Source organism: Eumetopias jubatus, unplaced genomic scaffold (genome assembly GCF_037043125.1).
Source record: "Eumetopias jubatus isolate StellerSeaLion01/CBP00866 unplaced genomic scaffold, mEumJub1_p1.0 scaffold_2, whole genome shotgun sequence".
NCBI classification, from domain to species: Eukaryota; Metazoa; Chordata; class Mammalia; order Carnivora; family Otariidae; genus Eumetopias; species Eumetopias jubatus.
In genome coordinates this window covers 132,523,588-132,535,841 of record NW_028274808.1, presented here as the reverse complement: position 1 = coordinate 132,535,841, position 12,254 = coordinate 132,523,588, and the positions used below count along the sequence as shown (strand labels likewise).

At 36.6% G+C, this 12,254-nt stretch overlaps 1 protein-coding gene across 9 annotated transcripts in view; it reads left to right on the top strand.

The window, feature by feature from the left end:
* The window catches only part of PTPN13 (protein tyrosine phosphatase non-receptor type 13), a 204,168-nt gene that overhangs the window by 172,963 nt on the left and 18,951 nt on the right, over nt 1-12,254 (top strand). For all 9 annotated transcript variants that reach the window (XM_028124191.2, XM_028124189.2, XM_088021120.1 and 6 more), the window contains 7 exons: nt 181-352; nt 452-662; nt 3,554-3,624; nt 6,528-6,589; nt 8,745-8,838; nt 9,957-10,094; nt 10,193-10,281. In XM_028124191.2, coding sequence (XP_027979992.1) covers nt 181-352; nt 452-662; nt 3,554-3,624; nt 6,528-6,589; nt 8,745-8,838; nt 9,957-10,094; nt 10,193-10,281 — 837 coding nt within the window. The remainder of the gene's footprint in view (nt 1-180; nt 353-451; nt 663-3,553; nt 3,625-6,527; nt 6,590-8,744; nt 8,839-9,956; nt 10,095-10,192; nt 10,282-12,254) is intronic.

The following is a 12,254-nucleotide window of genomic DNA, read 5'->3' as shown; positions in this document are numbered from 1 at the left end:
TACATTTTACATTATTATTTCATATGTAATTACTTGATCATTGTACTTACGATTTCCACAGTAAAGGGAATTAGCAATAAATTAGAGACCACTCTGTTACTGGCTAATATACAGGTAGGGAGATTACTGTATTTTCATGGCAACTTCTAATCCTGTTTTGCCTCTTTCTCATTTTTGTAGGTTAATGATACAGATGTTACAAACATGACTCACACAGATGCAGTGAATCTGCTCCGAGCTGCACCCAAGACAGTCAGATTAGTTCTAGGACGAGTTCTAGAATTACCCAGGATGCCAGTGCTGCCTCATTTGTTACCTGACATTACATTAACATGCAACAAGGAGGAGTTGGGTAATGCACATTCAGGCTTTGTGCAGTGTGATTTTCTTGGCTAGGTTAAAAGTAAGTACTCTTAAGACTAAGGAAACGAATATTTTCTATTCCCTGAAGGTTTTTCCTTATCTGGAGGTCATGACAGCCTTCATCAAGTGGTATATATTAGTGATATCAATCCGAGGTCAGTTGCAGCCATTGAGGGCAATCTCCAGCTATTAGACATCATCCACTATGTGAACGGAGTCAGCACACAAGGAATGACCTTGGAAGAAGCTAAGAGAGCATTAGACATGTCACTTCCTTCGGTGGTGCTGAAAGCAACAAGGTACTCTGCAATTACTTATGGGTTTTGTGTGTTTGCACAAGTTTCAAGCTGTTGATTACACTTATGCTATCTTAAAAAGCAATTCCTAAATTAGTAACTCACAGACTAAACTGGCAAGAATTAATAAAGTTAGAACAGACTTCTTTCCTTTTTTTTACATTTTTTATTTATTTAAGTACTCTCTACACCCAACATGGGGCTCGAACTCACAACCCCAAGATCAAGAGTCACATGCTCTTCCAACTAAACCAGCTAGACGCCCCCAGAATAGAATTATTGATAGGAGATTCCAAGAGCACGTTAAGTGGATTAGTGTTTGGATATATGTTTGCAGCTGTCAATAATGTAGTTACTATGTTTGTCAACATGGTTTCTGTTGTAAGTAACAGAAAAACACAACTCAACTTGGTTTAAGCAATAAAGGGTTTATATGATTTTAAAAGTCCAAAGATGACGTGGTTATCAGGTAAAATGGTGATGCACTATCCAGAACAGTCTTCTGACAATCCTCCCAATGACCGTGGTAAACCAAAGACTGTCTGCTGATTGCCTTAGACCTAAATTAAGGCCAGTCCCTGAGTTGAGGCAAAGGGATAAGAATATACTGATTGGCCTAGGCCAGTCCTGGCCCATTCCCAGAGCTGGGGCAAAGTCAATCCTACCCAAACCTCATGTCTACAACCAATGAGGCATAGAATTACCACTTTCAGTACACCATATAACAATTTCACATTATAAGAAGTGCTAATGGACACTTTTCTTTCACTTAATAATATATATAAATTAGAAAAAAAAAGTATTATTAGTTTCAAATTACTACAGGTATAGTGGCTTAAATTATACAAGTTTATTATCTTAATAGTTCTGGAAGCCAGAAGTACAAAATGGGTTTCACTGGGCTAAAATCAAGATGCTATCAGGGCTGCATTCCTTCTCTAGGCTCCAGGAGAAAATCCATTTCCTTGCCTTTTCTACCTTCTAGAGATTCCCCATATCCCTTGGCTTATGGCCCCCTTCCATCTTCAGAGCCAGCAGTGACAACACTCTACTTCTGTTGTCACATCTCTTTCTCTGACTCTGCCTTTCCTGCCTTCTTTCACTTATAAGGACCCCTGTGATTACATTGGGCCTGCCTAGGTGGTACAAAATAACTTCCCCATCTTTAGATCCTCAGCTTACATCTGCAAAATCCCTTTTACCATGTAAGGTAACATATTCACAGGTTTAGAGGATTAGAATGTAGACACCTTTGTGGGGCCATTATTCTGCCTACTACAGTGTACATACAACCAGGCTTTCTAGATTACAGATTTATGTTACATTTTTATCTATGATACATGGTGAGTTTGACATAGTATGTCTTTGAAAATATAGGAACTATAATTAAATCATTTGATGATAAACATTTGTTCCTTCTAAACCTTTAAATTAGATTACATACTTTTTACCTTTAATGTAATCCCTGCTCTGTTTCCCTCCTATATTTCTAAAGATTTGATCAGCATATATTTATTTTCATAGATGTAGCTGAATGTTAATTAGTGGAGGAGGAAAGTATTCAAACAACCTGGAAAATATTTTTGTGAAAATTAATATCTCTGCTAACGATAGATCTAACTGAATTTTTTTGCCTCAAAATCCATAGAGTACCCTTTCCCCCAGCCCTGAAATCACTTTCTTTTGCCTTTCTGCTTTTATCTTCACTGTAGTCACTACAGATATAGTGTTGCTAGTCACAATTACTTTCCCCTTCCTCCTTCCTCCAGCTTTCTCCACTACTGTATATATCTGTCCTCTTTAAAGTCCAAAGGGTAGCCATAACAGAGGGATAGAGATCTGTGGTAATTTTCTGTATGTCAAGAACTGTACAGGGTCTGTGGTCTTACCGGACTTGCAAGCTAATAAACCGGCCAATTACTGTTTCTTGGGTGCTGGAAGAAGGTATGAAACTTGGATCAGAGACAAAATATTTTTTGAATAACCACAAGCAGCATGGGTATGGTATTGGTGTCAATTCCACACATCTTCTAAGTCTCCTGAAGATGACATATGTGGGCCTAGGGGATTCCTGAACATGCAGTGGGTTGTATTCCAGGAAGGGAATACCATGAGGAGAAGAGGAACCCTCCCCTTTATGGCAGCCTGTAAGAAAACCTGCTTTTTTTTTTGGAGAGAGAGGTTACCTTGTCCTGCAAGCTTTCTCACCACAGACATAGCCTTGAGAATTGGCCCAGATAAAAAGCAGTCAGTGCCTTGCACTTCTGGGGTACCCAGGAAGAATATACAGGGCCCATGGCAAATTGCTTCTCCCAGCACTGTATACTTTAGGCAGACTCCCTTTTCTCTCAAGTACTAGCAACGATAAGATTGCATACTAGTCCTTTGCTTCCAAGGTGCTGTCTTTTTGACAGTTTTTCACATTGGGTGGCACTATCCTTCTTCTAATCCTTTAAACAAATATATTTTGTCTAGGTTTTCACTTTAAATAATTTTTAAAAAATATGTATCAAGGGCTTCAAATATACAAAATGCAGTGATCTATATGACAGTGAACTAAGTAATTAGATCATGAATATTACAAGCATTTTAAATGAGAGGGGAAATGTGGTAGTGTGTTAAACTGAAACCCAGAGAAAAATCATGTAAAGAAGTGATCCTTAATCTTTTTTCAGTCAAGAATATCTCCCTCCAGAAAATACATAGATGAAAATTGATAATTTTGTCTACAGCTTCAGGGGTGCCTAGTCCCCCCTGAAGCCCATCTAAAATAAAATTCCTGAGGCTTAATAGTTAGCAAATGTCCAAAGGGTATTTAAACAAACATCTTAATTTGGAATTTCCTTTTCTTTCTTCTTCTTCTTCTTCTTCTTTTTTTTTTTTTTATGACACAGAGATGGTCATCCAGTGGTCCCAAGTTCTAAGAGGTCTGCTGTTTCAACTCCACAGTCAATCAAAGCCAATGGTAAGGATACATTCATTTTATGATGCAAGTAGTTATGCACAGATAAACATTTTTCCTCTATTTCCTATCAGTAAACTAAGAATATCAGTGGTATCTATCTTATAAGTTTATAATGAAGCATAAATACAATAATAATATGTGAAAAGCTTATCATAATGATTGTCACATAATAATTTATTCAGACAGTTATTGAATCTCTTCATTGTACCAGGCATTTGTCTGGACATTGTAAGTATGGCAATGAATATACAAAGTATCTGCCTTACATTTTAGCATAATAATAGAAATTGTAGTGTTAGTAATTGTGGCAGTCTCTAACATAAATTTAATGCTTATCCTGGACTAAGCTTCTTTTAATTGCTTTAGTCCTCACAACAACCCTGTGAGAATAGTGTTACTATAATCCTCCATTTAGAAGGGGAAACTGACACAGAGAAGTTTGACAACTCACCGAAGCTCACAAGAGTTCATAAATGCTAGAGCCAGAATTTAAACCTGGGGTGACTGATTCCATGCTCTCATTTACATAATTGGGCTCAAAAAAAATACATAATTGGGCTCAGTAAACATAGCTTTTATATGCTAGTGTTACATCAAAAATTAATGATGTACTGTATGGCGACTAACATAACAAAAAAAAAATAAATGCTAGTGTTAATATAATAAGAATGATAGACACGGGAATGTGGTTGAAATTAATGTATTTGAAATGTGAATTCAGTACTTCATACATAACTAAACTTTTAGGTTTTCAGGCAGTAGTATTTAAATACCAAAGGAATCTCACTACTGCAGTTGTGATTTATCTACTAAATACTAAAGCAGATCTCTTCCCCTCCTCCTCTGTGATCTTGAACGCCTTATGGATCCTGGCTGCTCTCTAATAGTTCCAGTTCATATTAGAGTCGGACTGTCTCACAGAATAGTCAGGAGAGCATTTTTCTAGTAACCTCTGAGTCGTCTGTAACTTTCAGAGCTAAAGAGAATTGTGCCCTGCCCCCTCTTGTAGAAACTGCCTAGTGATCTGTCTTTACGGGGTTCTCTGACTGGACTCCCACAGAACTGATTTCTTTATGAGTTCTGAAAATCATATAGTTATCAGTATTAGGAACTCTCTTATAGTGATGGGATTATAAAATGCCATAGCCATTTTATAAAACAGACAATTTCTGAAAAATTTAAACATGGGACTCCCATATGATCCATCCATTCCACTCCTGTTTACTCAAGAGAAAAGAAAGCATATATCCATACACAAAAAGCATATATCCATACAGCTTCCTTTGTAAAAGTCAAAATCACAAACCACTCAAATGTCCAAAAATGAATGAATAAACCAAGATATCCAAACAGCAGACTACTACTTAGTAATAAAAATGGTCTGTTTAGACATATAGCAACATAATCAAAATAACTTCAAAATAAAACCTTGGAGTGAAAGAAGCCAGACAGAAGAGAGTTTATACTGTATTATTCCATTTACTCAAAATTATAGAAAATGCAAATTATAGTGACAGAAAGCAGATTAGTGGTTGCTTGGAGACAGAGAAGATGAGGGGCAGTTAGGGGAACAGGAGGGAGAGATAACAAATAATAAACTATTATGTTTTGTACTATTCCAAGATGATTTTTTGAACCAGTAGTTTGTTATTAGTATGCTTTTTTCAGTATTTTTCCTGGAAGTTAAATAATGTATTATATCTCCTGGAAATGATATTAAAAGGCATTCTTGGCTCTTTGTAACATCATCCACAAAATTATAGAAATTCATCCCTACAAATTTCATGTCGACCTTCATCTTTCTAGATGGAAACCTTTTTAAGAATTATTTATTTAGGTACGCCTGAGTGACTCAGTCAGTTAAGTGTCTGCCTTCGGCTCAGGTCATGATCCCAGGGTTCTGGGATCGAGTCCCGCATGGGGCTCCTTGCTCAGCGGGGAGCCTGCTTCTTCCTTTGCCTGCCTTTCTCTCTCTCTGACAAATAAATAAACAAAATGTTTAAAAAAAAAGATTTATTTATTTCAGAGAGTGTGTACACACACAAGTTGGGGGAGGGACAGAGGGAGAGATTCAAGCAGAGGCCCTGCTGAGCGCAGACCCCCACACTGAGCTCAGCCTCACCACCCATGAGATCATGAGCTGAGCCAAAATCACCAGTCGGCTGCTTAACTCACTGAGCCACCCAGGTTCCCTTCTGGGTGGAATTATTTTTAGGTCATTCTGTATTTTTCTTCTTTTCTATTTTTTTCCTCTTTAACTTTTCCAAACTCTACTGAATCTTTCAAAATCTTGTAAAAATATAATTTAATGAAGCAAATTATTTTTTAAATATGACTTTTTATTTTAAAGCATTTTCTTTATGAAAATGAAGTTAAAGTTATGAAACTTTAAAATTTCATTTTAGTATATGTATTGAATCTTCGTACTGATGGCTAAGAGTTAAAATTAACATTTGGTTTAGACATATATTAAAAGTTCTATTTAGTTGTATCCATAACTTATTTTATTGTGTTAAATTGATAACCTTTATGAAATGATATACCTGGCTTGCTACCTTCCCTTAAATGGTAAGTACATATAGGTCAACACGTGTGATACCTCTCGCATTCAGTCAGGATAGTTTATACTCAGTGTCTCACACTAAAACCATTCAGCTCAAACTGAGCTCTCCCGCAAACTACAGTATTTTCTTTCAAGAAATTAGCTCTTTCCTTGGAATAAACCCTTTCGTAATATTTGATCCCATCTAGTTGGTTTTAAATCTCTCTGTAATATGACCTCTTCCGGTGTACTAATAAAAATAAGAAACATGCACAGAAATGTGGGTTTTCTTCCACTATTTTGATGCCCCTACTGTGGTTCCAGCTGGCTCTTCCCTGACTTCCTGTGTTGTCCCTTTCAGGTCATCACCCCGTGGAGCCTTGCCACAAGCCTGCTCTCACTCCTAGTAATTCATTCTCCAAGGTAAGGAAAAGGCTGCCTTCTTCATATCATACTTCCTTAGCTGAATAGCCAGCTTGTTTGTCTTGAACCAAACTGATTTCACATTTTAATATTTGCCTTTTTTAGATACATGTAGTGATAGTAGGAATCTATTTTAGTGAACTCATGGCCTTGCTAAGTAAAGCACACTGTGAACAGCCCCCACACAAGCAACCCTCCGTCATTTAGCACATATTTGGCTCTTATATAACTAATTATTTGTATAGATAGCTTTAGTGCAATTTTTTTTTTTTTTTTGTCATTGTGCACAGTTCTTTTGGTTGTGTCTTACATACCCAGAAGAGAACATACATAATTAAGAGTAGAATTGGTCCTTTGGGTTAGTGTTGAGCAGCAGTGCCTCTCAAATGACAGTTCTGTACTGCTAGTACAGATGGTGCTGACGAAAGGTAGAGGCTTATTTGCTTTTTAGAAGATAGGGAAAATGCTTTACCACAGAATCAAATGTAAGAACCTAAGTCATGTAAGATTAGCGCAGAAAAATCTGGAGGTGATTTAATGAAACTACTTTAATACATAACTAAATTCCACTTTGAGCTTACCCTTTAAGGCCTTATGTATTCCCATTCATTTGGTTAGCATTTCTTTTTATGATTTTCTTCCGGCATGTAATGTACATTCTAAAATGACCCCAGCTGGATCTTCATTCTGTGGAACTGTTTAATCCCACACACATCCCATACAGTCTATTCAGAACCCCATTATTTGAAAGTCTTTCCATGTAAGATCCAGAGCTGAGGCATTGGTCTCCTAGGAATCTGAAAACCTATCATCTTAACAGGATTTCTGAATAAGAGCTGGATTTAGCATAGAAGGAAAATTTGGTGATGAGAAGGTCAAAATTCTATGTCTTTCAGCTCACTAGTCCAGCAAATCCTGAAAAAATACTGCAGGAGAAGAATTATTAGGCAGAAATGATTGGGACACATAAATAATTGAGATACAACAACACCCACTATTCCCTGTTTATTCATAAAGTCTACAAGTACACACAGCTGGAACACCTGAATTTTCATGTATATCTAGTGTTAGTCATGCTGTATGGTGTTCATTTTCTTTATAAATATCAGCGTGTTGTTGGAGAAGGAGAGGATTTCTGTTTAACTTAATATAAAACTCTTAGAAACTAGGATCTCTGTTACTCATGATTGCAAACATTTTTTTTGTTGGAGTTCAAATCTTTCAGGACGTCTTTCAAACAGTATTCTGTCCTTGATGCTAACGTCTGTACTATGAATTTCACATAAAGATTGGAGTTTCACAATCCAGTAAAACTTGACGTTATGTAACCACTAGTTATGAAGAAATAATTCTATCACATCTACCATTTTTACTTTTTGTCTTGATAAAAAGAATAAGATCTTCAGAGCAAACCACCTTTTATTTGTATATAATTATTTTAATTCTAATCATTTAATTTTGCATTTTTGCTCAAATCAGTTTTCTTTCAATAGGCTATGCACCATGAAGTGTTCACAATTTACCATTGAATTAGAAAGTTACATTCTAGTCAATATTAATTTATAGTTATGCACCCGTTGTGACTTTTCTCAAATTGAGGTGAGATTTAGCCTAGATTTGAAAATCTTTATACCCAGCAGTTGACTAGAATGCTAAACTAGAGTGTGTGTCCAAGTCACAGCTTCACAAATACTTTTAAAAGATGATTTTTTTCCCTTTCCCTCAACTTCTAAGTTTAGTGATCCTATAAAACTTCCCTAAAAAGTTTTATGAAAAATAAGTCCCATAACATATGCCTCAAAAAAGGAATTTCTGCAGTCAAACAGATTTAAGAAATACTACATAATAGAGTTTTCTTTGGCAACTCAAAATTCATAATAGTAAACATTGTGAGAATTCTTGGAATAAAAATAATGACTTGATGTTATATAATCTGTTTCCAGAGGTTTTCGATGATAGAAAGTCCCATCTTCTTTGTACATTCCATTGTACTGATGTTTCCTAGAAACACTGATCTATTATGTGCAGATATAAAATGGATTTTGTACTAAGAAAGAGGGAGAGAAGGACATGGTGGGGAAATCTACAGTCCCTCCCTAATCTTGGAAGTTAGTAATATAGTAAACTAATGATTTGCTCTGGTTTCATACTTTAGGTTAATGGGGAAGAAATAATTGAAGTTTTATACCCTGAAGGAAAATGCTCTACTTATCAGATGAAGGGATCAGCAAACTTGATTCTCTCCAAAGGTAGTTTTCCAAATCAATCATCCAATTACTCTAAATGCCCTAATAATTCAGGTAACAGAGAAATGATATTGGGCTTACATGTTTCTATAGTGTAAAAAGGAAGCCTTGTTGTTCAAAGAAATAAAAGAACAATGTAAAATTAATTATTCTTAGCTGCATTACTGTATAAATGTCCTGTATTCATTCTCATCTCTAATGTTAAAAATATTTTTAAATGATAGAAAAGATGGCTGGTTTGTTGTTTTTTTTTTAAGATTTTATTTATTTATCTGACAGAGAGAGACAACAGTGAGAGAGGGAACACAAGCAGTGGGAGTGGGAGAGGGAGAAGCAGGCCTCCCGCCGAGCAGAGCAGGGAGCCCGATGCAGGGCTCGATCCCAGGACCCCAGGATCAATGACCTGAGCCAGAGGCAGACGCTTAACGACTGAGCCACCCAGGCACCCCAAGATGGCTATTTTTGTTTGATGGTGTTGCTTATATTCTTTGAAGCAGTAATTCACCTAATAAGTTAGAAAATGTTTCTTGAGGATGTTTGGGCTGCCTTATTATATCCTTAATCTTTGTAAATTTTATTTATTTTTTTTTTTAAGAGAGCATGTGTGCACAAGAGCACACATGGTGGGGGGGCAGTGGGCAGAGGGAGAGAGAGAGAGAGAATCTTAAGCAGGCTCCACACCCAATGCACCATGCGATGTGGGGGCTCGATCGCATGACCCTGATATCCTGACGTGAGCCAAAAACCAAGAATTGGACTCTTAACCAACTAAGCCATCCAGGCACCCCAGTATACCCTTAATCTTTGTAACATAACTTCTTTGAGTTTCTTTCATGAGTTAATAATTTGGGATTAATTTAGGAAATAAGTTATTGATTCACAGACATAGATTTTGGTTTATTTAAGTTGTATTTGTATGGTCTTTTGTCATGGCAGCCAGAGTCATGTTGGGACTAGAAATGTCTAGGTTCAATGAGTGTAAATTGCTTTTCCAGTCCTGGCTGCTTTTCCAAAGGAAATGCTTAAAATTTGAAAGACCTGCTGTCTTTGATTTGACACAGTGTCTCTTCTTATATCAATATTTTTAAAATAAAATCTCACGTAAATTCCTGTTTTTCAAGAATCTAATGTACAAGAAGATGATATCTATGATGATCCTCAAGAAGCTGAAGTTATTCAGTCTCTGCTGGATGTTGTGGATGAGGAAGCCCAGAATCTTTTAAACCAAAATAATGCAGCAGGAGATGCCTGTATTCCAGGTAGATGAACCAGAGTGAATAAGCCGGTACACTAAGGAGTACAAGAAGGCCTCTGGGGAGCATTTTAATTCCTTTTGGCCCATTTATTTCTCTCCCAGGTTCATTGAAAACCAATGGGCAGTTATCTGAAGAGAGAGCAGAAGATACAGACTGTGATGGTTCACCATTACCTGAAGATTTTACAGAGGTAAGGATAATACCTAGATAAACACTCTAGGATGCTGTATATTGTTAGAATTACATATCTCCTTAAGCTTGCTTTCTCTGCTGAGGCTTTAACCTCTGCCTCCCCTGCCTCCACCATTTCCGATTTCCCAGCACTGCTCACCCCCTGCCCTGACCCTGGCATTCACAGGTTTATATGTATTTCTCTGGTTCCCACAGGCATTTGAGTTTGTAACCTGTCCTAATGTGCTTGGACTGCCATTGTAAAATACCACCAGCTAGGTGGCTTAAAATACAAAAATTCATTTTCTCACAATTCTGGAGGCTGAAAGTCCCAAGATCAATATGCCAACAAGGCTGGTTTCTGATGAAACCGCTCTCCTTGGCTTGCAGATGGCCACCTTTCACTGTGTCCTCACGTGGCCATTCCTCTGTGTTCATGCACTCCTGGTGTCTCTTCCTTTTCTTATAAGGACACCAGTCCTGTTGGATTAGGGTCCCATCCTTATGACCTCATTTAACTTTAATTACCTCCATAAAGACCCTGTCTCCAAACATTATCACATTGGGGGTTAGGGCTTCAACCTGTGAATTGGGGGATCACAATTCAGTCCATAACATAGTCTTTGCTTTAACCACTTATAAAATATAATTAAGTAAAATTTCATTCACAATAGTTAAAAACAAATAAAAGCTATAGGCATAAATTCAACCCAAAATGTGTAAGACCTATATTATGAAAACTTTAAAGCTCTACAAAGAAGCAAAAGAAATATTAAATATTTCTATTCTTTGATAGAAAAACCTAAAATTTAAATTCTCCCTAGATTTACCCATAAGTTAAATATGGTCCCATAAAATATTTCGACTTTTTTTTTTTTTTAAATGAGAAACAGAGTGGTTTCCCAAAATGATTTCAAATTTCACTTGGAAGAAATTAGGATGTAAAACTGTCCAGTACAAATCTAAAAAAGAAGGTTCGGCGGCGCCTGGGTGGCTCAAGCAGTTAAGCATCAGCCTTTGGCTCAGGTCATAATCCCAGCTCCTGGAATTGAGCCTCATGTCAGGCTCCCTGCTCGGTGGGGAATCTGCTTCTCTCTCTCTCCTCCTCCCCACCACCCCCCCCCCCGCTCATGCTCTCTCTCAAATAAAAGGTCTTTAATTAATTAATTAACGTTCATATCATATAAGTTGTTCTACCACCAAAGTACAGATAGATCCCACAAACTTGCACCTTGAGAATTCAAGATGTTTAAGACCAAACATTTTGGGGCAGTCCATCCTTAAAATTGATAAATTGACACTTGAATATATGGGACTTCTGCTTCAGAAGAGGTGTTAACTAAGAGTAAACAAAACAAAGAAAGTAAAAAAACATTTCAGGAAAGGAGGAAACAAAGTACTGAGATAAAAACATGAAGTTTCATTTGTATCAAACTCTAAATGTGTTAAAATCACTATGGAAATTACATTCATAAGCAGACAAATTCAAAAAAGACAAATATGACTAATCTCCATAGCTAAAATGAAGATTAAGCCAGTATTCTGGAAGAGTTTTCTGTTTCATCTTATATTTCTAGAATATTGCCTGTATTTGAGTAATTTTAAGTTTCTTACAACTTCCTAAAATATTCAGTTTTTCATAAGTGCATCTCTGGGATCGCTATAAACGAATTGTAGATTATTTACTGAATTCGTTCTTAACATTGCATTCTACACCCCTGGAAGTTTTGTGGGGTTTTTTTTAACTTTTATTATTGAAATATAGTTGAAATACAATGTTGTATTGGTTTCAGTTATACAACATAGTGATTTGTTTTATAACAAAGTTTGTGCTTCTTAATCCCCTTGGCCTGTTTTGCCCATACTCTGCCCCCTCCCTGTCCCCTCTGGCAACCACCAGTTTATTCTCTGTATTTATGAGTCTGTTTCTGTTGTTTGTTCATTTATTTTTTAGATTCTACATCTCAGTGAAGTCATATGGTATTTGTCTTT